Below are 26,777 nucleotides of genomic sequence, written 5' to 3' on the forward strand. Positions count from 1 at the left end.
GCTCTCAAACGGGTCGGGTCGGGTTGTCGGGTCAATCGTGTCAGCTCGGGTCGGGTCAGTTCACTTTGGTCAACTGAGTTTAGGTTGAGCTTAAACTCGGCTGGAGTCGAAAACTGTTTCACTAGCTGCCTAATTAAAAATAATTTTCAATTGATCTTATAGAAACCATAAATCTATTTTGAACACTTGCAGCTAGTGTTTTTATGGTAAATGCTTATTTTTGTACTTGTGTGTACTTTAATTTTTAAATGTGGAAGATTGATTTTACCAATCGACTGTAATATTAATATCTACGCCAATATGGAGTCTGGATTTAGAACAAAACTAGTTGTTTAAGCAAAGCCAAAAGAAAGACTTGAATATGGACGACCAAGCTCAAGCAGGGCTGCGGTGGCTCAGTGGTAGATAATTCATCTCTGGTGCATGGTGTCCATGGTTCGATCCCAGCTTGTGCTAAGTAGGCTTTGTGGTGGAGAAACTCCGTGTAGTGAGTTTTCTCGGAGTTCTGTTTCCTCCCACTTTCTTCATTCCACCATTTCATTCATTTCTCATGGTCACCATATCCCTTAGTCTCGGTGCAGAATCGAGGGACCTTAAGCTGAATATTTCATTTTATTTCACCAAGCCCAAGGACATCGATACAAGAACAAGATAAAAGATTGGACATGCAAGGCGAATTGCATAGTAATCTTGCTCTTGGCCTTGTTTTGGTGATCACCAAGTAGCGATGAGCGTATTTTCTTGCTTTCCGTATAGTATGAAAGACCATAATCAAAATCACACTTGGTCTTAATTTGTACCGATGAGGCGAGCATTCTTGACTCTTGTATAGCATGAAAGACGACCAAGACTTGACTGCAAGACAAAGAATAAGACGCAGTATTGATGACCAAGACCCAGGGAGCGAATTGTTTGAAATTCATTTGTTGGGCTGAAAGTGATGAAATAAAATTAGTACTTTATAATTAAATATCATACTGTATTTTTAAATTTTAAATTACAAAATCCATATTATGTATCTTCTTACGTGAAACTATATATACTGTAAAATACGTTTTAATTACCGAAAAAGAAAAATCAAAGTGGCACGGGTCCCGGAATCATAAGAACCTATTTTGGAATGAAAGGTGAAGGGTTGGAAAAAATCACAGATGTTCTTCTGTTTCCTCAACCCTTATCATTGTAGTTAAACGATTTCCTTTTGTCTCCAAGAGACTCTTGCTACTGCCTTCCGAGAAGACCCCCTGGCGTCCGAGCAGGTGAGAACGCTGACATTGAAGAAAAATTTCGTCACATAGAACTGAAACAAGAAAAAAAATAAATTTCTCCCACGTCGGACATTGGTATCAGTTATAAAAAGAAATAACCAAACCTCAAAAGTGCCAAATATTCATTAAGTTGCATATACAAATCCCCCGCTTGATCTAGCTAGTGGTAAGACTTCGGTACACGTGGTCCGGGTTTAATTCCCAATGGGAGTGCATTTTGGCGTTCACCCAGTGTCGTGACCATAGTGCTCTCAAGCAGATCGGGTTGACCCGACCCGACTCTGGTCGGGTCACGGGTCGGGTCGGTCTTCAACCCGACCCGACCCGTTGAGAGCACTATACACTCCTATCTCAATGAGGAGATATTTGGCAGCATAGATACAATGTTTTCCTTTTGTAATGTGTGTATGGGTGAATGAGAAAGTTGGAGAGCAGTTTTTAGAAAAAGAGCTTTAATTGGGGAAGGGATGAGATTTTAAAGCGGGTAGCGGACTTTATAGTGTTGTATGTTTGTGTGTGTGTGTGTGCCGGTTTTTGTTGTTCATTATAATATTGTTGCTGTAATTGCATAATTACGAATCTGTCCCTGATATACGTGAACTAGCAAATGCAGTAGCAATGAATTCTGTAACGTCTCTGTTGAATTAGCCGTTTTCGAAAAGAACTTCAGAAGCAAACCTACTTGTGAAAGACACCGGAAGACCGATTCTGACTCTCAGTATAACGCAAGTAATTAGAAGTCAGAAACGAACATTTACAAGGAAGTTTAATCTCAACTTGTATGAACTACATAAGTGGTTATGTGAATGTGAAATTGAAAATACTTTGTTTTGTTTTCCCTGTTTGTTGTTCGGGGGCGGGGGAAGATGCATGGAGTAAAAGAAAAAAAAGATATCCAGCATCGGCACGCCAAAATAATAATAATAATAATAATAATAATAATAATAATATGAAAAGGCCGAAGTATGTAGGGAAATTATACTCTATGGACAAATCTCTTGCGCACCCATTGCACTTTATTAAAATATGCATTTTTGGATGGCGTATATATGACGTCCTTTATACTTATTTGGACCGCCACTCCACGGTTCTTAATGTCGTAATAACGGTTTCGGATGGACCTAGCTCTGAAACTAGGCACTTTTTCCTACAGGTCCATATTAACCTTTTTATATGAGGGTGTTATATAATTCCCACTTTTGCAGATTATCAATCAAATATCAGGACTCACTTGACTCCCCAGTGATTTAAATGAAAATTCTGATAACTTTCGTTTAAAAAAATTGAGAATGTTTTTTTTTTTTTCTGAGAATATACAATTGCCTCAATTGATTGGAGTTGAAGTGGGCCAGCACTAGGGAAACACATTCGCCTTAATTTTATGTAAAATATTGCCCTGAATGTTTATATAACATAGTAAGACTTTTCTACAATATTGTAATTTCAGTCCCAAACTATAGGAGTAAATCTCTAATCTCCGATTAGAGGGAAGATTGCACGCGTCAACACTGCACAGCATCACTAGAAACATTCATAAAATCACTCAGATAAATCGTAACATCTGCAATATCCCAATTTTTCATGGTTAAAACTTTTACCAAGCTATCAAGTTTTAACAATGTGTATGTATGCAAATTTGCAACATTTTACCCCCTTATTCTCGATGAATTGCAACCCAAACAGAAGGGTTATTTCTGCAAGTGGAAGAAAGCACATACCAAGTTTAATCAAAATCGAATAAGTTTTACGTGAGTTATCATGGAATAAACAGACCGACACAAATGCCAATCGAATCGAAAATGGTAAAGCTTCGCTAACGATAGTTTCAATTAATCCAAATATTAAATATTTTCATCTAACATGTTGTCCCGGTCTTATTGTTATCCATCTGTTAAACAATAAATATTTAAGAAGTATCTTTGAAGTTTCAATATGGGTATTTATTCATTAGATTTAAGCTAAAAATGACTTGTTCATTCTGACTTGAAATAGCCATTGGATTTCATGGTGACATTGGGAGAATCCTTAAAGTAGGATTCCAGAAAATTCTGTAATGAAATAAATTTTATAGCTTTAGTAGCAATTCAAAGATGAAGGGACCAATTCCATTAATTGAATTTGGTCAGTAAAGTTATCAGCATCAGTGTTTCTTCCAGACATGTTTTTTTTAGGGGGACATTGCCCCCCGAAGCTCTGAGAGTGCCCCCCGCACGAGACCTAAATAATACGTCTATAATATACTCACTCTCTAACTAACTAACTAACTCACTCACTCACTCACTCACTCACTCACTCTATGGCCTATGGAACCCGGAGGTTCAATACCGCGTTCACAAAAGCTCTCCACTGAATTCTATCCTTAGCTAACTGCATCCAGTTTCTACTTTGTATTCCTATCTCTGCGAGATCCATCTTAATACTGTCCTCCCATCTGCGCCTAGGTCTTCCTAATGGTCGTTTTCCGATTGGTCTTCCAGTCAAGACTTTGAAAGCGTAAAACGTCTATAATATAATATATATTTTTAAAAAAACAGCAGTTCCCCCCGAAATACATGTGCCCCCCACGGGACACTTTCTGAAAGAATCACTGATCAGCATGATACATTAATATAGCTATTTCTTTACCCATACAATATTCTCTAGTGTTGTAAACTTCAAAAACAATGAAGCTTTTCGAAGAATGTTAACTGGACATTTGGAAATACCAAACCACTTCTGTTTAACTTATTCATGTAGCATACAACTTCCTCGTAAGGTTAAGATGGCATGTTGCCAATGTGTTTTGTTGCAAGCAAGTGTTGTTTCTTTGTTAGAACTTACGTATTTTGTGACGTTCCCTCATGAATAAAAAATACTTTAAGATCTGATGTAGGGGAAGTTGTTCACCCCAGGGACACTTTTGATATTTTGCTTTACAGCGAAATGGATATATTTGGTCAAGACTTAAAGAAAAAATAAGTATCTGAGAACTTTATATTTTAGCTTCACACTGTGAAAGCTACAAGGGCATTGCGCCAAGTAGAATACTTCCAGAGTAATTTTTATAAGAAAGTAGTTTCGTCCCTTGATATTATTGTTATATGAGATTGTTCTAATTCTAACTTGAAAATAAAATCTAGGATTGGTACTGCCACAATATATAATGGGTACGTACCAAGAGACAGTGCTTGTTGTATCGAGGGACAATATCAAATGTAATCTTTCAAAATTTGTTACTAAACAAAGTATTAAAAATGTTACATAAAAATCATAGCCCACTGCTTCCACTTTCTAATTAGAATTGGAATTTTTTACTCCGTAAAATAACTTCAGTAACATGAACACAATGTGCATTTAAATATATTTCAGTTTTAACAATTTGCTGAAAAACATGCAATGAATATGGAATTGAGCATCTTTATTTCTTTATATTTATACTAGCAGCGTTCACCCCGCTTCGCTGGGGTCACCCCGGAACGCAATAAACTTTGTTACTTAGATAATTTTTACTTTTTCGCTTTCAAGTGATTGCAGTAAATGTTAACATTATAGCGCCTGTCATTTATGTTAACCCGCCGAGTGACACGGTCATGCGGGTTGCATATAAATACGTTTATTTTTACCTATGATGAACTAACAAAGGATTTGTACGTTATGGACACTTGAATGGTCAATTATCTCAAGACACTGGTAATTAAAAATTAAAGTGATATGATAAAAACCATCTAGGGTCCAAATCCTAATAACCCCCCAAAAATAAAAGAAATTGGTTCAGCCGTATTAGCGTGATGAGGGAACAAAGGATTTTGTACGTTCTCTTTTATATATAAGATTTATTTCTTTATATTTATACATTATTTTCCCTTAAGCCTATACAAGATAAGTTTTAAGTGCGAGTTACAAGAACAGTGTAATTTAGTGTAAGAGCAGGTTCTTCAGAAACATTAAATGTAAGTAGCCTTAGATACGGTATTGTAATTACTGTATGTACTGTATAACCACTGTATCGATAAAGGAGCATACCTTACAGTATATTTAAGTCTAAATGGCATTTTCTTGGCGTTTTTGAAAATCCGAACAACTTGCGGTCCCAATTAGTTCGGAATTTCGACTTCCTACTGTATATAATCAGATCATCACAGTAAATGTGTTAGTTCAGATATAAATAAATTAAATCAGTTTATACAGTTCAACATATTTGACCCTTCGAATTGTGATAGTATATTGACGCAACGTCATATTTCATCTGTGTACATTTATTTTGCATTTTTCAGTTTAGCATACGGTTAAGCAAAATCTTGTTTCAAAATTCACTCTTATAACACTGCGAATTATTAATTACATCCATATTTCATACTTGGGGCTACATAAAGTGTAATATCTTTTATTCGGAGCAACTTTCCTGACCCAGGTTTAATTCAATGCATCAGATTTTTTAAATTCTTACGTACAACTTGATATTGTCACTTGACTCGTATAATAAAATATGAAATCTTTTGGTAGTAGATTGTCAATGTGTACATAGATCTGCTGCTTCAGATATCAAATGCATAAAGAACTTCATTATTTTCAGGTCACTCTTCAGCCAAGTGCTAATTTTGATTTCGAATATGCAATATTGATTATATGACAAATTTAACTTATAGATGCTTGATTAATGTTCATTGTGCGAAATACTTTATTGATATGGGAAGAATAAAATAAGGCGCAATAATTCAAAATGAGGCAATGAGACTCCCCCTTCCCCAACATAGGAATATGATCATCTGACAACAGTAATAAACAAGAAATTTATTAAATCCGTCAACTTAGCATCAATATCTGAATTAACTGTATGTATATTGCCTGAAGTACCCACACCTGACCTTTCCGAATGTGTTTGAGTATATGATTGAAAATATCTTACAAGGTATGTACAATCCGCGGCAAAAAACCTGCAACATGAGCATATAAGTATATTGTGAAATGACGGAGTCTTTTGCCCCAAAATAAGTGTGCACGGAAGGAGGCCGAGGTTTATGCTGGTGTGATTCGTTCCACTTAGACGTTATGTTCATTTCATGTGCTGTTAGGCGTAGTTTTACAATAAACTTACATCCTCATGTTGCAGGTTTTTTTGCCGCGGATTGTACAATGTAAGACGTTTGCAAATCCATACATACCTTGGTTATATGTACTTAGTATAACGTCATCAAATTCACCTCTTATGACGAATTGAAGGATGTAAGAATACGAAAACAAATGAAAACTATAACACAATTCAAAAGTTAAACGGTAAAAATAGAGGATAGAATATGTACATTTTGGTAACTGTGAGGGAGTGGTGCGTGAAATTAGAGGCCCAAAGTGAATAGTTTAAAACTTTCATTTCGGTATACAGGTAGTAGATTAAAATTACATAAAAGGGGGGAAATAACAGTGGAATTTCATTATATCAAACTTACAAGTAAATAGTTTGGGGGAGGGGACTAAATGTTTCAGTTAGTTTCGTTAAACGGATGGAAATATGATGTGGGGGGATAACCCCCATTTCCACGGAAATTCATACCCTGATTTATGGTCCTCCTCGTAGTAGAGATAAACATTTGAAAGTCCCTGTAAACTTCCAATGACAATCTTGTTTCTGATCGCCGCATCAAGACGTGAAATTTAGAGGTAAATTTTTCGCCATGGTATAAAACAGCGAAAGCATATCGTGTGCTGTTTTTTTTTTTTTTCTTTCCATTTTAGCACATTGGTTACAGTTTTCATTCGATGTTCGTGTTCTCAGTACACTTCCCTATTACTTTCTCTTTCCTTTTGATTCTTGTTGGTATTGTGGTAATGTTTCCTTTTTCCATTTGTGAAGTGTCAAAACCAAGTACACCTTTGTGGGAGCTCGCTAATTATCTGGCGTTAAACTAAGGCTGACAAAGAAATATTTTCATACATGAGTTGCAGTAAACCGATTAGGAAAAACTGTAGTGTGCGTGTGTCAAGAATTTTGAAGCAAAATTATGAACATCAGATAGAGATTCAGTTTGAGTACTATCGCTATTATATGTGACACACTATGTATCCATTACTGTAAGATTATCGAAATATCCGTTAATGTTGTATCAAAATATAACACAATTCTGAATGGCCTCCCCTGAATATACCACTAGGTAACATCAGGGGCGGATCCAGGACCGACTTCTGGGGGGGGCGGTGGGTTGTCATACTGCTACTTTTAAGGGCTCCAAACTTTGTGATGGGTTTTATTTATATATATAAAATAAGAAAGTTTCCTCTTCTGGGGGGGCGATCGCCCCGATCGCCCCCCCCCCTGGATCCGCCCCTGGGTAACATATATAATACTAACTCTATGGCCTATGGAACCCGGGGGTTTAATGCCGCGTTCACAAAAGCTCTCCACTGACTTCTATCCTTAGCTAACTGCATCCAGTTTCTACTTTGTATTCCAATCTCTGCGAGATCCATCTTAATATTGGCCTCCCATCTGCGCCTAGGTCTTCCTAATGGTCGTTTTCCGATTGGTCTTCCAGTCAAGACTTTGAAAGTGTTTCTACTTTCTTCCATTCTAACCACATGACCCGCCCACCTCAGCCTCGTAGACTTGACGACCCTAACAATGTTGGGTAAACCATATAAATTATGTAGTTCCTCGTTATGAAGTTTCCGCCATTCCCGTTCCTCTTGAGTTCGAATATTCGTCTCAGGATCTTGTTCTCAAATACTTTCAGTCTATGTTCTTCCCTCAGAGTAAGTGACCATGTTTCGCAGCCATACAAAACAAAACATACATAATACTAAGTGATCAAAAGTATTCGGACACCTTGCTAAAAATGACTTACAAGTTCCTGGCGCCCTCCATCGGTACTGCTGGAATTCAATATGCTGTTGGCCGACCCTTAGCCTTAATGACAGCTTCCACTCTCGCAGGCATACTTTCAATCAGGTGCTGGAAGAATTCTTGGGGAATGGCAGCCCATTCTTCATGGAGTGGTGAACTGAGGAGAGGTATCGATGTAGGTCGGTGAGGCCTGGCACGAAGTCGGCGTTCCAAAACATCCCAAAGGTGCTCTATAGGATTCAAGTGAGGACTCTGTGCAGGCCAGTTCATTACAGGGATGTTATGGTCGTGTAACCACTCCGCCACAGGCCGTGCAGTAAATTGGTGCTCGATCGTGTTGAAAGATGCAATCGCCATCCCCGAATTGATCTTGATCAGTGGGAAGCAAGAAGGTGCTTAAAACATCAATGTAGGCCTGCACTGTGAATGCCACGCAAAACAAAGCGTGAAATCCCCCTCCAAGAAAAACACGATCATACCATAACAGCACCACCTGCGAATTTTACTGTTGGCACTACACATGCTGACAGATGACATTCACCGGGCATTCGCCATACCCACACCCTGCCATCGGATCACCACATTGTGTACAGTGATTTCACTCCACACAACGTTTTTTTACTGTTCAATCGTCCAATGTTTACGCTCCTTACACCAAGCGAGGCGTCGTTTGGCATTTACGTGCGTGATGTATGGCTTATGAGCAGCCGCTCGACCATGAAATCCAAGTTTTCTCACCCCACGCCTGTCATAGTACTTGGAGTGGATCCTGATGGAGTTTGGATTTTTTGTGTGATTGTCTAGATAGATGTCTGCCCATTACACCTTACGACCCACTTCAACTCTCGCCGGTCTCTGTCAGTCAACAAACGAGAGCTTTTGTGCTGTACGTGTCCCTTCACGTTTCCACTTCACTATCACATCAGACGCAGTGGACCTAGGGATGTTTAGGAGTGTGGAAATCTCGCGTACAGACTTCTGACACAAGTGACACCCAATTACCTGACCACGTTCGAAGTCCATGAATTCCGCGGAGCGCCCCATTCTGCTTTCTCAGGAAGTTTAATGACTACTGAGGTCGCTGATAGAGTATACCTAATATGGAAAAGTTTTTGAGGGTGTCCGGATACTTTTGATCACATAGTATATATATATATATATAATAATATAATATAATATAATATAATATGGAGTGGAAAAAACCTAAAAACACTTCATACAGGACACGTAAGTTTGGCCCTCCAGTGTACAACACGTGTCGCGGTTACCGATCGTTTTTTGTTTTCAATGTCATGTGGACCTTCCTTTTCCGTCAGCAGTAACCAGTTCACCTGCGAATGTCGTGGTGTAAAAGTGGTGCGGTAAAATGGGCGACCTGACAGACTTCCAAAGAGGCATGATCGTTGGTGCCCATCTGGTTGGAGCTTCAGTGGCAACAGTGGCGAACATTGTGGGGGATCGAAAGGCACTGTGTCCAATGTCACGAGGGCATACACAATTCATGGGCAAACGACGTCTGCAAAGCACAACAGTGGTCGAAAGACAATCCTGTCAGATAGGGACCGGAGGGCATTAAAACGGATTGTAGCAGCTAAAAAAACCACTGCAATGAAAATTACGTCTGAACTCAATTCCGGCCTACAGAACCCGGTTTTATCGAAAATAGTGCAACGGGAACTTCATAAAATAAAAATCACGGCAGGGCCGCTATTGCCAAACCCCTGGTCACTGCGAAGGGCGTATCCAGTGGTGCAAGGACCACAAAGGCGTGGACTCATGAGCACTGGAAACACGTAATGTGGTCCGATGAATCGACCTTCACCTAGTTTCCAACAACCGGTCGTGTTTACGTATGAAGAACACCGTCGCAGGCCTATGATATAGACTATCTGCTCCCAACTGTAAAGCATGGGGTGGTTCTGTTACAGTATGGTCAGTGATATCATGGTTTTCTGCAGGTCCCGTGATAGCCCTGCATGGAATGATGAATGCTAAGGGGAATGAGGCTATTTTGGGGGACCAGGTTCTACCCATGACCCAAATATTATTCTCTGATGGTGATGGCTTCTACCGAGATGATTTGGCACCCTGTCACGCTGCAAAAACGGTGAAATCATGGTTTGAGGAGCATGACCAGGAGCTATCACACCTCCCCTGGGTCCCACAATCACCAGATCTGAACATCATTGAGCCATTGTGGTCTGAGTTAGAAAGGAGTGTTCGGTCTCATTAGCCTCTACCAGCATCTGTTAAGGAACTGGAGCATGTTTTGGAGGAACAATGGTACAAAATTCCACACACAACGATTCAGGAGCTGTATACGCCCATTCCATGTCGGATCCAAGCCGTTTTGGACGCAAAAGGAGGTCCCACACCATACTAGGTATGATTTTCACACTTTTACAAACGTTTTAGATTTTTTGTTTCACCCCGGTATATATATATATAATATGTATGTATGTATGTGTGTGTTCTGCTTGAAATATTTTGAATGAGTCAACTGTAAACTTGCTTATGTTACGTGGACTGATGTATCGACGGCAGAAACTGAAAAATTAAATATTGTATGAAATAAAATCCGAAACAGTACTGTGACTGATTATGGCTTTACTAAAATATTTTTTTAGAAATCTCCCCTTAAAATTTCGTTGATCCTCCAAGTGAACTGAAAAATTGGCTGAGATGATGTAACTGCACTAACTCTATGATGTCACCTCCGAAGTTTGGTTACTACTTACCCTATACATTGTTTGAAGGTGGGGAGCACGGTGACTCTGTGCTAGTGCTTATATGTTGTGCTGGAGCCCCTGGTTCGATCCCCGGCCAAGTAAGTTTGTGGATACATCATGCCTGTAGTTTCTTTGTGGTACTTACTTTTTCTCTCTCATTCTTATTTAACAGATTCCTCCATCATTCATTGCTTTAATATTTGTTTCCCTTAGCCCTCGAGGGAAGTTAAACTGAAAGATTTTATTTGATTTCATAGTTTGTACTTGCCTTAAAAATAGCTGCGACTTGGGTTATCAAGAATTTAAACACCAGAAAATTTTAATAAGCTAATTGTAAAGTAACTCTATAACGAGGGACGCGGTAGAGGGTATAGTGGCAGGAAAGAGAGGAAGAGTGCGAAGGAGACTACAATTAATGGATGATATCAACAGAAAAGTCGTTCGTGAAGATGAAGTAGTTAGCGAAAATCGTGTAGCATGGAAACTTCTCAGCTACGTATAGTCAGAATGGCAGAATACCTATGATGATGAATTATAAAGTCATTGAAAATAATTATTGTATCTCGTAAAGTGAGTTCATTAGGGCTGTAGTTACGTTTGTCCGAGGTCTGTATGCATATTTCTTGTAAGCTATAATTAAGTAGTATTTTAATGTATAGCTGCTTAGATATAATTTTAACTTCATTGTAATGAAAATTCTTATGATAAATCATGAAGCGGAAAGTATTTCCCGTTATTACGGAAGAAATACAATGAGACCTTCAAATGCTTTCTCCTCTTATATGCACATTACTGTCATCTTACGAACTTTCCACGTATGAATCAAGCTTCTCTTCACACATTGCAGGAGCCTTGGATTCATTTTTATTTTATTATTAATTTTTTATAGTGTTGAGAAATAAAGTGTACGCAATAGTTTCTTCATTATATTGCAAGTATGAGATTCTTGAAATATCCCAAAAGTAGAGTAAATTTAATTTATTTGTAATCTGAAGATTTATGCAGTTAATATTTACTTAAAAACACATCTGTTTTCACCGTCTGCAATTTCCTTCATGATCGCATTGTACCTTAAAATATTGAATGTCTTACAAAAAATTTCAAAATAAGAAATTGGTACTTACGTTTCCAGGTACAGTTACTGTTACGTTGTCAAAATTTCACCTCGACCTATAAATGAACCGCCTAGAACTATATTACATAATTTGTGATGTACAGATATTCCTAACCAAGTATACATACTTTTCCTTTGCCTACAATGTTGTGAGTCGTCTCCAGATACTTAAAAGTTGTGCTGAATAAGTGTAGAATTGTAAACATTTAACAAAAGAACTAAGAACTTTATGTAATCATACGTTCAGTGAGGACCAAGTGAATTAGTTAGGTGTGTTCTTCACCGTGTAAATTTTGCAAGGATCATTTAATGAGTAACATTGATTCTTGCTGTGTTAATTTCTTTAGAAAGTGAAATATAACGTAGTGGACTTTCCAGTAAGTATGTTCTTAAAATACTCTAGTTTAGTTCGATACCTTTGAAGGAAAACAAAATAATTACGGTAGGAAATAACTAAAACGAGAAATTGAATCACCAAATGTGGGTACTCAATGTATACGGCATTATTTTGGATTCTCGAAGATTTGTCTGAAACTAAGTCCTAAACAATGGTTCCGAATTCTGCATTAGAAAATAATCTTACTATGTAATTTTATTTGATTATTCCAGATATATTCTATGCGAGTTCTTTTCTGTTACCTCACTTTAACAAAAGATCTTGTGAAAATTAGGACAAATTAATATAACAGAATTATTCAAGACTAGAATAAACATCGATCTGCATAGTTCAGCTGTGTTCATGTGGTAGACGCTGTAAGATATTTATTTTGAAATTTACATCGGCCTAATTCGGGCATGATCAATGTACGTTGTATGTGGTGAATACTAAGTGAATTCTTAATTACATATGTGAGAACAGTCTTCCGACATAATTCCAAGTAATTGTTGTTTGAAGTAATGTCCATGTAGTTTTGTGGAAAAGAAAGCTCGTATTAACGTTTTCCTTGACCAATAAGTTTACGTAACATAGATGCTCCCTCCCATTTCGAGATGAGCTTGTAGAGTTGTTGCTGGCCTTGAAATAGAAGCTGTGGCAGTCTGATAAAAGAAGCTGAAGGTCAAATCGGGGCTCCTGGATGAGTAATCAGATCTGTATAAATGATCGGTTTCACTGTTTGAAATGTATATTCAAGATGGATCTGATCAAGCGAAATTACCTTGCATTGTTTAGAAGAGGTGTGTGGAAAAAAAGAAGTCCGCAGGGATTCCCGGAAATGACAATCTTGTTCGTAACTGATTACCGTGATCTCTTTGTACATATGCATTCTTACGACTTCACGATTAATTTTACATGGTGGGTGATGCACGTACAGAATGCCAATGAGGAATACTAGTTGTAACAAATATTTCATCAGTTACATATAACTTATCATTCATTGAAGTGTGCATGTTGAATTTTAAGTAGAATTTAATAAGGAATATCAGCAAACTAAACATGGTTTACAATCATAAAGCATAAAGTTGTAAATTGCAATGTATTTTTGTTCAGTTTGAGGGTTTTACAATATTCAGTGAGGGACAGGATGTACTGTAAGTGAAAGACGGTGACTACATGTGTATGAATAATGTTTTAGTAATTGTTACTGTACTTTCCTTTTACGTGTAGTAGTATTTTTTTTTTTCGCGGTTCAAATTTTCATTAACTTGATAAGATGATTAGAAACTAAATTCTCATTTTTTGAGATATTGGAGAATAATTTGATTCGGTAGGTTGGAAAATTTATTACATGAATTTTCTTTTAACTATTTAAGGACTGTATATGACGCACTTTAACTATTAATTTCCAACAAACAACATCTACCTTGCTATGCCTTCTCATGCTATAACATTTACCTTCTCACATCTATGAGAATTTACCTAATTTTGTACAATAGTAGTACAATTACAATACTGGAATTTTACTAAGTTCAAAATAATCATACTCAACTGTCTTATGTTTAATATCAAGGTTTGTGAGGGCCGCGGTGGCTCAGTGGTAGAGCGTTCACCTCTGGTGCTTGGGGTCTCGGGTTCAAACCCTGCTTCCGCCAAGTGAACTTTGTGGTGGACAAACAGTGTGCGTGGGTTTTCTCGGGGATCTTTCGTTTCCTCCCACTTTTTCATTCCACCATTTCATTCATCTCTCATCATCACCGTTTCCTTTAGCCTAACCGGCATAATCGTGGGACGTAAAACTCAAAAATTTCATTTTCGTTTTCAAGGTTTGTGAGACTTTATAATTGTTACATGTGTCCATGGGCTTTCTCGAGGTTCTCCCGTTTGCTCCCTGTTGGAAAGTGTGTTTATGTATTAATGTTATGGCAATGTGAAAATTACATTGAAGGAGAAAGAATGTTGTACATAGTTTTGTTTAAAATTGGAATACTTTTTGAATGCGCGGTTTTGATTAAATTTTCGTTTCGTAATATTCGCCTGGAATTTTATATATATATATATATATATATATATATATATATATATATATATATATATATATATATATATATATATATATATATATATATATATAATATAATATAATTTTCTGAATTTTTTTTTATTACCTTTAGAATCAGGGATCGTTTGCCATTATTTTTAATAAAGTATGATACATACGTTTACATATTTCTGTGGATAATTATGAATATGCATTTGGGCCTAAGTTACTACATTTTCAAGGTAAGCCTAGCTTATGCTGATACCGACAGAGAGAACGTTTCCTTATAGGAAATTGCCCTTTTGGCTACAACATCCCACATTCTGAAATCATTATTCTTAAATAATCATTTGCTTTCATTGTGTTTCCTTTAGTCTAAAGCAGGGTTTCTCAACGTGTGGGTCGCGAGAGGGTTTCATGGGGGTCGCGAAGATAAGCAGAGGAGATAAATATAGTTAGAATCTAATAGCGGAAAATATTTTTAAATATTTTGCATTTTGTATAGATCGGATTCGATATTTGTAATATGAATGAACTGACCAAATTTGGTATTAATCCACTCGCTTTGAGGGAAATTACTGTATTCATCATTTACAAAAAATTGATTCTGCTATTATAGAAATAGAGGGATATCGTGAGATCTCTGCAATAGATATATTAAAAATCCCACATAAGCTTATTACAAACCAGAAATAAGGTAGTCGCTGGCAAGAAAATGTGATAAAATGGGGGTCATGATAGGAATTAGGTTAAGAACCACTGGTCTAAAGGGCATAACCATGGTACCAAGATCTAATCATTTTCTAAGTTCTCGGCCTGACAATGAAAGACTGCGAATTTCAGTTCAAAAATTATTTTTTTCGACCTAATCTCCCTTAACTTCAATACACTTTGTCCAGCGTTTCTCCATCAGTATTCCTTCCCGGAAGTAAGTCTGGAGGGTTGTGAAAATAGTTATCCACGACCCTCTCAATTTCTTCATTCGTTGTGAAGCACTTCCCAGAAAGAAATTTCTTCTAGTTTGGAAACAGTCCGATGGTGCCAAATCAGAAGAATATGGGGCATGGCCGAGCAAATCGTACCCCAAATCCCGGTTTTCCCATCGCCAACGCACCCTTGTGCACAGGTGCGTTGTCCTGGTAAAAGATGAGTTTCTTCTTCAAGCCAGGCCTCTTCTCGCAAATTTTGGCATCCAGCTGGTCAAGAAGGTTGGAGTAATATTCGCCTGTAATTGTTCTCCCTTTTGCAGGGTAATCAATTAAGATTCCTTTCGCATCCAAAACACACTGACCATGACCTTTCTGGCCGATACGATCGTCTTCGCTTTCTTCGGCACTGCATCACCTTCTTCCACCCATTGCTTGGATTGCTATTTCATTTCTGGCGTATAGTGGTGAACCTATGTCTCGTCCATTTTTACAAATCGCCGCACAAAATCGGTCGGATCCCTTTTGAATCGGTCCAAAGATTGCTGCGAAAATAGTTTTCGCATTTGCTTTTGGTCAGCAGTCAGCAAATGCGACACCCATCTCGCACAGAGCTTTCGCATCCCTAGTTCTTTGTGCGATATTTCGCTCCCGTTTCTCGCGATATCCCAACACAGCTATCTCACTCACCTTCACTCGCCTGTCGTCAAAACACGATATCATGTACTTTTTCGATTGTTTCCTGTGTGGTTGCGGTTTTCTTCCTTCCTTCACGCGGATCATCTTCGAGGAATGTGCGACCAACTTTAAATTCAGCTGCTTACTTTTTAACGGTTGACATGGAAGGAGCAGTCCCCGTAAACTTTTGTCAACTTCGGATGAATTTCCGTAGGGGTTAATCCATCCAAAACGAAAAAAAAAAATATTACCGCACGATATTAAAGTTTATCCACTTTCACAACTAGCATGCAAGACTTCTAACTGCAACAATGCCCACAAACTACTTGAGAGAACAAGTTGACACTTGTTATACGAACAACTGAAAAGCGCCCCCAGGAAGAACAATAAAATTTTGCTGATTGGAGTGTCATCTCGGAATCAGGCCGAGAACATTTTACCCCGCCGTCGTACATACGACTTAAATCTAGAATAATTCCCTGTGCTGTCGTTGACTTTTTACTTTTGATATTGTGCCATACACCTGGCGAAGGACCCCACGAGGATCCCTCGCCCTAGGCCCGGAAAGGCTAAGACCGTCTGTGACCCCCAATCTGTAAGTCAATTGATAATCTTCTTTCAGGTAATGCTAAAAATTTAGTAAATACTTTGATTGAAAAGTGTTAAATGTAATGTTTCTCAAGATTACAAATAGCTGGTAGTAGATCTTTCTATTACCAGAATTAGTGGGCACTTTCTTCATATACATTTGACTTCAAAATATTATTTTAACCATTGAAAAATGTGTGATCTTAGTAATCTCATCCTCTAGGCCTACTTCATAATTTGGCTGTGCAGGGGTTAAAGATTCAGATTCCCCGGCCTGCTCATAAATGAGCGCTGGTACAAGTAATACTGCAGGATTACCCACAAGTTTTTGATTTTAAATTTTCGAATAAAATTGTATTAAACTACATTAATTGTACTTCTGAAATTCCATCTTTTTTTCTTATGGGGCCGGGGTGGCTCAGTGGTAGAGCGTTCACCTCTGGTGCTTGGGGATCCGGGTTCGATCCCAGTCCCGCCAATTGAACTTTGTAGTAGACAAACACTATGTGCGTGGGTTTCCTCGGGGTTCTCCCGTTTCCTCCCACTTTCTTCATTCCACCATTTCATTCATTACTCATCATCACAGTCTCCTTTAGTCTAGCCGGCATAACCGTGGGACTCAAAGATTTCATTCCTTTTCTTTTTTTCTTATCTTTCTCCATTGTGCGTGAAGATAAATTACTGTCTCAAACGATCTGGATCTCTTACATGACTCTGAAACCGGATCAGAAAGCTTCTTAACAAAAGTAGTAAGAAATCCTGTGTATGCGTGTACTAACCTTGAACTGAATTTTGCAATTTTGTGTTGACTTGCTTATGTTGTAAAGCACATTTAGAAAATTTTCTTCTTACAGATAATTTGGATGTCGGATTTGTCGTAACCCCATCATGATGAGGAACTCAACGATACTGAAGTGGGCTCAAAACAATAAACATGCGGGTAAAACAGGTGAGTTTTTCCTTTTTCTTAAATTCGGTCCATCGAAGCCTTGGTTGCTCACTATGTAATAGTTTGTTCTTAAGAATTTTTGTTGCATCATATTTACGTAATATACTTGCTTTTATGAATATTCATCCTTTTCAAAAAATTACTCTTAATTCGAAATGAACCTGTTTTGAGACAGCATTCAGACCAAAAGTATTCCTTTTATATACTACAATCCCATTTACAGATGAAACCTTTGAAAGGTGGATATTCAGTTTATTAATGAATAGCGTGGATGAACAGTTTTTTTTTTCCCTCCTGAAACTTAGTGTGCTTTTAAAATCCAGGTGTATTTAATCAAAAATACAGAAGAGTGATTTTCTATCTATGTGTAGTTTAGTGCATTTCTCCATGACCACGTTTCGTTCCAGGATTTTTAGACTCGCATGAGAAATTATCCTCGTCTAAGAATCTTGCCGTATCTCAATTCTGTAGGTATGGATAACTTACGTTCACGTCAAATTCATTAAAATTATAGAAAAATTTATGTAAGATCCTTAAATGTGATGTCCATGATTGTCGAAGCTATACTACATTGCCTGAAAAATTCCGCATAAGAGCATTTCTGAATTACGATAGTCTTTCATCCATTGGATCTTAATTTTTTCTCTTGACCATGTTTTGTAAATGGAAGCTGTGAAATTTGCTTCAATTACATGAGAGAGAAACAGTGTGTGTGTGTGTGTGTGTGTTTGTTTGTGTTTGTTTCGTATAGAAAGTTGAACTCAAATACGAGGTCGTATCACAAAGTTTTGAGATTATTTTTGTTTACAAGAAGGTACTTCATTGATCTACATTCACATATATCACCTTCAAAATAGTTACATTGTACAGTAATAGCACTCCCAACGTTTCTGCCACTGCTGAAATTTGTCTTGGAAGTCTTCTTTTCGATACCGTTTGCGATTCGTACTGGATCTTCGCAAAGATGTCCAAACGGCGACCTTTGAGCTGGATCTTCAGCTTCAGGTAGATGGCGAAGTCCGCAGTAGCTAAATCTGGCGAGTAAATTAGTATTAAATGAAACCTGTATTCCCTTTGATATAGGATAAAATTTTGTTTTAGGGTGAGTGCGGCAGTGTGATCATCTTGTTTCTGGTGAGAAACTTGTGTGAGGAGAGCACGGTGACAGAGTGCATTGTCGTCGTGGAAGCAGCTAGTTTTTCGCGCGCCACACATCCGTTCACTTTCGCTAAATGTCCACCCTCAGATGTCTTAACCTGGCAGTATAACTCACTATCGACGATCTAGTCCCTGGGGGAATTAGTGATGCATAGGCCTAATGCCGCGAATGCCGAAAAATACGATGAGCATGCACTTGGTCGAGCTGTAGACGTGCCTCGCCTTTGTCAATCGTGAAGATGGTGGCTCAGTGGTAGAGCGTTCTTCTCCGGTGCTTGGGGTCCCTGGTTCGATTCCAGTTCGCGCCGTGTGGACTTCGTGGTGGACAAAAACCGTGCTCGTGGGTTTTCTCGGGGTTCTGCCGTTTCCTCCCACTTTCTTCACCATTTCACTCATTTCTCATTATCACAGTCTCCTTTAGCCTAACCGGAATAACCGTGAGACGTTAAACTTAAATATTTCATTTTTCAGCGTCGTAACTTGGGGAGATGGAGATACATAATAATGATGAAAAATGACCAAATATTAGTGTCGAATCCATAGTTTTCGACGTCGCGAAGGTGAACAGTAATACTTCTGATCCCGTTTAAATGCAAATTCAGCACCGCAACTTGGGGGAGGAACAAGATATATATATAAAATTATCAAAAATTACCATTATCAATGTCGAACTCGTGGTTTTTGAGGTCATTGAGATGAACAATGACACTTCCGATGCCGTGCCTCGCAATATGGGGGGAAGGAGATATATAAGTTTACTGAAAATGACCAATATTAGTGCCGAATCCTTAGTTTTTGGGGTCTCTGAGACGAACAGTGACACTTCTGATGCCGTTTAAATTCAAATTCAGCCCCGCAACTTCGGGAGAAGTATGGGAGAGAAATATAAAAATAATCGAAAATGGTCGATATCAGAGAGCCCTTTACTAATAGACCTAGTAAAAAGTGACTAACGAAATATATTATTAAAAAAAAATTAACCCAACGAAGTGAGTAATTGATGCTAGTAATTTATATTTACAAGTGAGACTTCAAATAACTTGGAGTTTGATGCAGTTATTTTGTATTTCCAATACAGATTAAAAGTATTTATATAGATTGAATTTACACAAAAGACATACAGTTGAATCGTTTTCAGTTTTCAGTCAAATTATTCTAAAATATTAAGAGGTTTGATTATAATAATTATTTTAATTTTCTCTATCCCTTTTTTATTCAATATTGCTAAATATATCATAATCTTCATAATAGCTATTCTGCCATTAGTGGCAGGTTACTTGCTGCAACTGAGAACCTTCGACGTTCGGTGGTTCTCAGCTAGTCTCTTCGTCTTGACGTAACAATTTTCTGTTTTAATACTTTCCTTAAACTAGTCTCCTTCGCTCCCTCCCTCTTTCCTTCCACAATATCCTCCAGCACGTCCCTCATAATACAGTTCCTCCTTAGCCAACATCCTAACCAGTTCCTCTTCCTCCTCTCAACAATATCTAAAATTCTTCTTTTTCCCTACTGCTAATTCTTTTAACACCTGTTCATTCGTGTGTCCGTTCAACACAACTAATTCTCTCGTTTTTTTCTCCATGCCTATGTATCGAAAGCCTGCATTTTTTTCATCACTTTTGCGTAATGTCAATTTTTCTGCCCCATAGAGTACATATTGGAATCAGTAAAACAAAATCTCAAAATTTAATTGGAAGTTTGATTAATACAAGGATTAGCTAATCGTGGTTGAAAAGAAAAATCAGTCGCCTTTAGAGTGTAAAAATAAATTTGCAATTTATGGTATTTCAATAATCTGTGCCGTCTTAATTTTCTTTCATGCGTCTCAGGGGTAGCCTCCCCAGTTTCGGAACCAGTGGAGTGTTGGATCAGTTAAAAAATAAACAGATTACGAAACGTTGTGATTGAGGCATATCTTACAAGTAGTGAAACGTGGGCAACCATTAAAAAAGGAAAGGTCATCACCTATGTTGTACACTATCATGATACTTACACAAAGTTAAACTATATTACATTTAGAAACATGTATTGTATTTCTGTTACTATTGGCGCATTGTAGAGTTTATTATCCCTTATATCCATAGTAAAATTTACCTATGAAAAGCTTGAGATTTCTTAAATGCTAGGCTTGCAAGACTCTTGCATGCAAGACCAAGACCAAGACTGGATGTGCAAGTGGTCTTGGTCTTGCATTTGCTCATCACTCAAGACCAGATTAATATTTCCTTGAAGGCGGTGAATATTAATGTTTGCCTCAAAAATAGTTCAAAGTTTACATATATATTCAGTTTTTAGCAGTTATTCTAAAGGAATATGTACAAGAATTAGAAAAAAACATTAAAGTCCTCTTTCCGTACTGAGTGTTCCTCTTGTCCCAAATTATAGTCAAACAATATTCTGCTAACAGTGTGGACAACATTTTCCCTTTATACCGTTTCTCCATGGTAGCTAGACCTATATCTTTATATCAAATCTTTCCCCGTGATTGTCCAATACATCACTACGATGATCTGGAAAGTTCTGATTTGAAACTCTAAAATATAATTTCAAGGACATGTTATATCGCAAATCTTTGTAAGCTTTGATCACTTATTCACAGGGGCCGCGGTGGCTCAGTAGTAGGGCATCCACCTCTGGTGCATGGGGTCCTGAGTTCGATCTCAGTCCCCGCCAAGTGAACTTTGTGGTGGACAAACACCGTGTGCTGGGATTTACTCGGGATTCTCCCGTTTCCTCCCACTTTCTTCATTCCACTATTTCATTCATTTGTCATCATCATCAGCCTCCTTTAGCCTAGCCGGCATAACCGTGGGACGTAAGATTCTATTTCATTTTCAATTTGATTCACAAATTTCTCTTATATTTAACGTCTCTTCCAAGAAAATTTTGTGCTACTTTATTACAACATACACGTTTCGTACAAACCGATGCTTTCTTACTGCAACTTGTAAGGATAACATCCCACACTATATGTAAAGATAACATTCCACACTATATGAACATTATAATGGAATTGGAGGGAGGGTGGAACCTCAGAAATGAAATAGTAATATTACCAACCCTCCACAAATTACCACGTTAATTGCAAGTAGTATAATGACTTGTAGGGCTACAGAGGTTGTTCAGCCTACGTTTGGCCGATTTCCTTCCTTCCTCCTCCCTGGCAGAATGGACTCACCCGACCTGGCTCGTGGCGTCCTGTAGTGTTGTGCAGTGGCTTTCTGGGAACGGAGTTGTTTTTCCGCGCGGATGACAATGACGCACAAAACAGGACCATTGTTCTGAGTGTTGTTACATTTGTTTCCAAGTATGTGGGTTTTCGCTTTGTGACCAAAATGCCGCCCAAACTAATTCGGTTCTGGGAAGACTATGTTGCGGATCTTTATAACTCCCACTTTAGTGTTTGTCATTAGAAAACAAGGGGGCCGCGGTGGCTCAGTGGTAGAGCGTTCACCTCTGGTGCTTGGGGTCCCGGGTTCGATCCCAGCCCCCGCCAAGTGAACTTTGTGGTGGACAAACACCGTGTGCGTGGGTTTTCTCGGGGTTCTCCCGTTTCCTCCCACTTTCTTCATTCCACCATTTCATTCATTACTCATCATCACCGTCTCCTTTAGCCTAACCGGCATAACCGTGGGACGTACAACTTAAAGATTTCATTTTTTCATTAGAAAACAGTGCAAGAAGAATGGTTACAACATCAGTTTAAGTGAAATAAAAAATATTAAAAAGTACAAGGGCAACGAAGTTCCATTTGGATCACCAACGAAGTTGCCTAGGAAGCGGGAATGCACCAAGACCACCTCCACCATGCAGAGGAAACTTCGCAAAATGGCAGTGCAAGAAAATCCGCCAACACAAAGGTGTATGGCTAATCATCTTGGTGTGTCTTTGGGGACTGTGAGCCGTACCTTACACCATCAACTTACACATCAACTTCAGAAGATGGGTCCGTGTCTGTAAAGAATCCTTCCCAAAAGGGTTCATGGTCGTTACTGGCTACTGTTACCGAGGTAAACTGAAGATTCGTAGGGTAGCGAAGAACTGAAAAATAAATTCGCAGTATTTTCAGGAGCAGATCATGCGGCCGATCTACGAGCATGAGATTCCAACACTGTACGGAAATGACGCCAATATGGTGCGCATTTACATGGACAAGGCTCATCACATACCTCACGATCGTCCCTCGCGTTCTACAGGGAGATGGAGGAGGCAAGTGGTATACAGGTGATACCTTTTAATGAGATACCTGTTAAATTTCCAGATGCAAGTCCCATGGACTATTGTGGATTTGGATTGCTGAAGCGGGCTTTGGGAAAACGGCGTGTGATAACTGTGGAAGAACTTTGGAAAGCTGTGCAAAGGGAATGGGACAAGATTCCCCTCCCAGTTCTTCAGAGAAGCCTATTACAGTGGAAATTACGCTGTCGGGCTGTTAGGAACCAAGGGAAACACATCGAGCACTTACGAACCTGGCGCCATGGATTCTTCTAAATTTTTAGGTAAGTCGAAATAGGCCAAATGTAGACTGAACAACCTCTGTATATTGCCCTTACGTTCATATTATAATTACTGAAGTTACTGAAAATTGCAGGCAAAAAACATCCCTGACAGCAGAATTCTAGTCAGATTTTAATTTACCGCTGTAAACTTTTATCCATTCACATTATCCGATATTCAAATTACAGTATAATTACTGGAAATTACTAGAAAACTATCGTTGATTTAATATTTGAATTTACCGCCCTAAATTCCTTTAGAATTAGTAATTTTCATCCCAAAAATAGAACCCTTGTAACAATGTTATTTAAAAATGAAATTTCTTAGAGATCCTGTAGATGAATTATTCATAGATAGCAATGTGAAAATGTTCATATCTAGTTAACCTTGTGCGAATATGATTGACCTATTCCATAGTTAGTTCTGCAACTAGGCCTCTGTCAACGAAATTACTTTAAAGCCCAAAATTGGATTCAATGAACAAGTAATTTTTCAATCAACTGGCATTTGACCTTTAATAGGCAACCGTGACATTCAATTTAAATTTGAGTGTTCAGTAATTTTCTTAATTCCCCTTACAAGAAATACGACATTCATTTTTATGTATTGTAATTTAGTACGAAATTATTCATGCGATGTGAATTAATATTGACAATTGATGCCTAGCGAGATTAAACTAATCCTCCTTAAAACTATTATTCAATCTATGAAGAGTAAGTTGTGATTTCTATTAAAAGTAACCATCTTTCAATGTATGATTATCCTTCATTAATTCTTAACACGTTGTCATTATGCTGCCACGTATGTAATATACTATTTTCAGATTAAAACTGCTATAATCGATGCTCGAAAACTGCAGTTCTCCTAAATGGGAATTTACCAGTATAATAACATAAATCTTCCGCTACTTAAGCTTGTAGTGTACTGCTCCAAGTTCTCTTTATTTACTGCTTGTGATCTTTTATTATTTTTAGAAATACAAATATTAATTTCTAATTGATACACAAACAATTAATATACAAATTATCTAATACTGTGTATTATGTATAAGATATTTACTTACACTTGAGTTTTTGTTCGAGGTAACCTTGTCCAAAATGAAGCAAACTTGCAAAAAACTGATCATTACATGGGAAATTTGTCATTTTAACTGGTTGACGTATAGTTGTGAAATTTGATATGTATTTTTTCTTCAGAAATCATTGTTGAGTAGCAGGTCGGGGTAGTATAGTGGGTGAGGTCCTGAGCGCCAAAAGCTAACTAGTGTTACTGTCCCCTAAATGGACTGTCTGGTTGCTACAACGATACGTTGTTGTCTGTCAGGATCCACTTTACTTCACTTTCATTGGTGGTTTATGTTGTTCCTAAGTTCCGGGCTAGTGCCCTTGCCTTCCATTTGTTTGTCTTGGGTTTAGTGCGAACGTATTTGATGTTAAGGACCGGAATATGTCACTTGTCCCTTTTCCTCAGCTGGTGCTGGGGTTCCTTAGTAGGGCGTTTTTGTTTCTGTTTCGGCATTCTGTACAGCTTTTTTGTAATGTTCCATTGGTTGTTAGATGACTCTGATCGGAATTGGGGAGTTTTCTCCAGAATGTGCTCTGGTCTGTCTTCTTCCAGTAGTGGGATTTCCAGATCTTCATGGAGTTGGAGAATTCCGGTATCTTTCGAGTGGCTGGTGATGGCCCTAGCCGCTCTGTTCTGAAGTGTCTGTAGTGGTTTCAAATGAGATTTGGCTGCATGTTGCCAAGCTGGGTGTGCGTCAGGGTGGAACGAAAATGGCCTTTAGTTTTGTAATAGTGCGGGAAAGTTGCCTTTTAGGTTCAAAGAGAAGAAAAAATTTGGTTGTTATACATCATCATCTCGAGGTGTCGCAAAGAGCTTAAAGTTTGTAAAAAGAAATTAAAAATTCGTACATTTAATGCTACAAAAGATAGTTGTAAATTCATATATAAGTATTAGAATTGGAAAAAGTATTAATTACAAAATATAATTTTAAAACATTATTGTGAAAAGGTTTGTATTTTTGCTGATTTTTGAAATTTTTGGAAACTATTTTTGCTGTAACAAATAGTAGTAAATGAGGTTGAAATAAAAGCTCGTGGAATCAATTACATATATTTTTATTAGAATACACGTAAAAAAATATACTCTTTTAAATACAATGAAAGTTCATTTTTTATTGTTTAAAATACCCACAATGATTACAAATCTTACAGCTGCAAAATGTTTTCTACTTCATTGACACGTTAAACTTTTTAAAAAAATCAAATTTTGGCATGTTCTCACGTGAGTCAATTTTCGGTCTTATATATCCTTCGCTTGCGAATGAACCACAGACATTTTGAGCCGATTCGGTCACCAGTTTCACAACTCTTTTCACTGCTTGAGTATAATAAGGAAGCCGGGGAAAATCGATAAGCAGGTCCACTTGACTATGGTTTAGCTTCAATGTCTTCCGTATAAAGTCTTTGAGAGAAGTACTGGGAACATGTTTTACCAAGGGGGGTTCAGTTACGTCATTTTCAGTCCATGATATCATGTCGATAAAACCTTTGCGTCTAAGATTATCTGTGGAACTTTAATCTTTCTGAATCCGCCTCTATTTTCTGTTCTTGCTTTTAAAACTCGTCGTAAACAGTTCTCTTACATTTTGCACTCATCACATAGCATGGACAAAAGGAGATTTTCTGCAGCAGCAAAGTACCCCTTTCCTTGAATAACTGGATCTAGAACGTTCTTGAAATCATCAGAGAGATAGCGTGAATATGAGATAAGCTTAAATAGATGTTTGGAACTATAAGTACATGAAGGTTTTAACTTAATGTTAAACCACATAGATGCATATACTTTTACAATGTATTCAGCTGGAGTCTTAAGGTTCTCAGTTGCCACATACAATCTAAGTATACGGTTTGCTAATGTAAGCCACCTGGAGTGAACAAGTTTTCCAGGGTTTCTTAAAGAAATATCTAGCGAACAATTTCCACTTGATACAGCGATATACATATCCAACAAATACTTTCGATCCGTACTTGAAATCATTTCTGTTCTCCAAAAGGGGTAGATTATTATCAATTGGCAAGAAAGTAACCACAGCAAGATTAGTACAGTTTTGTAGCTGCTGACCTATTTCGCCTTTAAATTCATTGGATCCCTTCGTTTTACCATCTAAATGATAGAAAAGATGTCGCAAAAGTAGCTCATTCCCGTGGAATAGACAAACCAACCATTATAAAGGTGTTCCTATTTTATTTTCCATCGAAGAAATCACATCATTATTATGTTCAGTATTTACAACGGTTCTATCACACCCAATAACAGTAAAGTTCAAAAGTTGTTCGTTGTGTTCTCTATCCTCAAAGAACTCCAGTATACTGTCGTCTATGTCCTTTCCAGTGCCAGATTTAGGTGTTACGTGACCTTAAAAACTTTGAGTTTGGTTCCTCTGTTAGTGAAACGTGCTCTTCTGAAATAACGTTTTTGTATAACTTAGTTCCTTTCTTTTCTTGAACAATTGATTTGTCTTTTCTTCCATCAAAAAACAATCCTCATTTTCAATTATCTGATAAAGACTATCATTAATGACATTTTTTTTATCTTGCTCGTCTAATTTTTATCCTGTCTATTACTTTAGTTTTG

The 26,777-nt window shown here is 37.8% G+C and overlaps 1 protein-coding gene across 4 annotated transcripts in view; it reads left to right on the top strand.

The window, feature by feature from the left end:
• The window catches only part of ced-6 (PTB domain-containing adapter protein ced-6), a 305,642-nt gene that overhangs the window by 184,758 nt on the left and 94,107 nt on the right, over window positions 1–26,777 (top strand). For all 4 annotated transcript variants that reach the window (XM_081736268.1, XM_081736266.1, XM_081736267.1 and 1 more), the window contains one exon: window positions 17,389–17,483. In XM_081736268.1, coding sequence (XP_081592394.1) covers window positions 17,423–17,483 — 61 coding nt within the window. In that variant the 5' untranslated portion in view covers window positions 17,389–17,422. The remainder of the gene's footprint in view (window positions 1–17,388; window positions 17,484–26,777) is intronic.

Source organism: Thermobia domestica, chromosome 13, assembly GCF_964235325.1.
Source record: "Thermobia domestica chromosome 13, izTheDome1.hap1.1, whole genome shotgun sequence".
NCBI lineage: Eukaryota > Metazoa > Arthropoda > Insecta > Zygentoma > Lepismatidae > Thermobia > Thermobia domestica.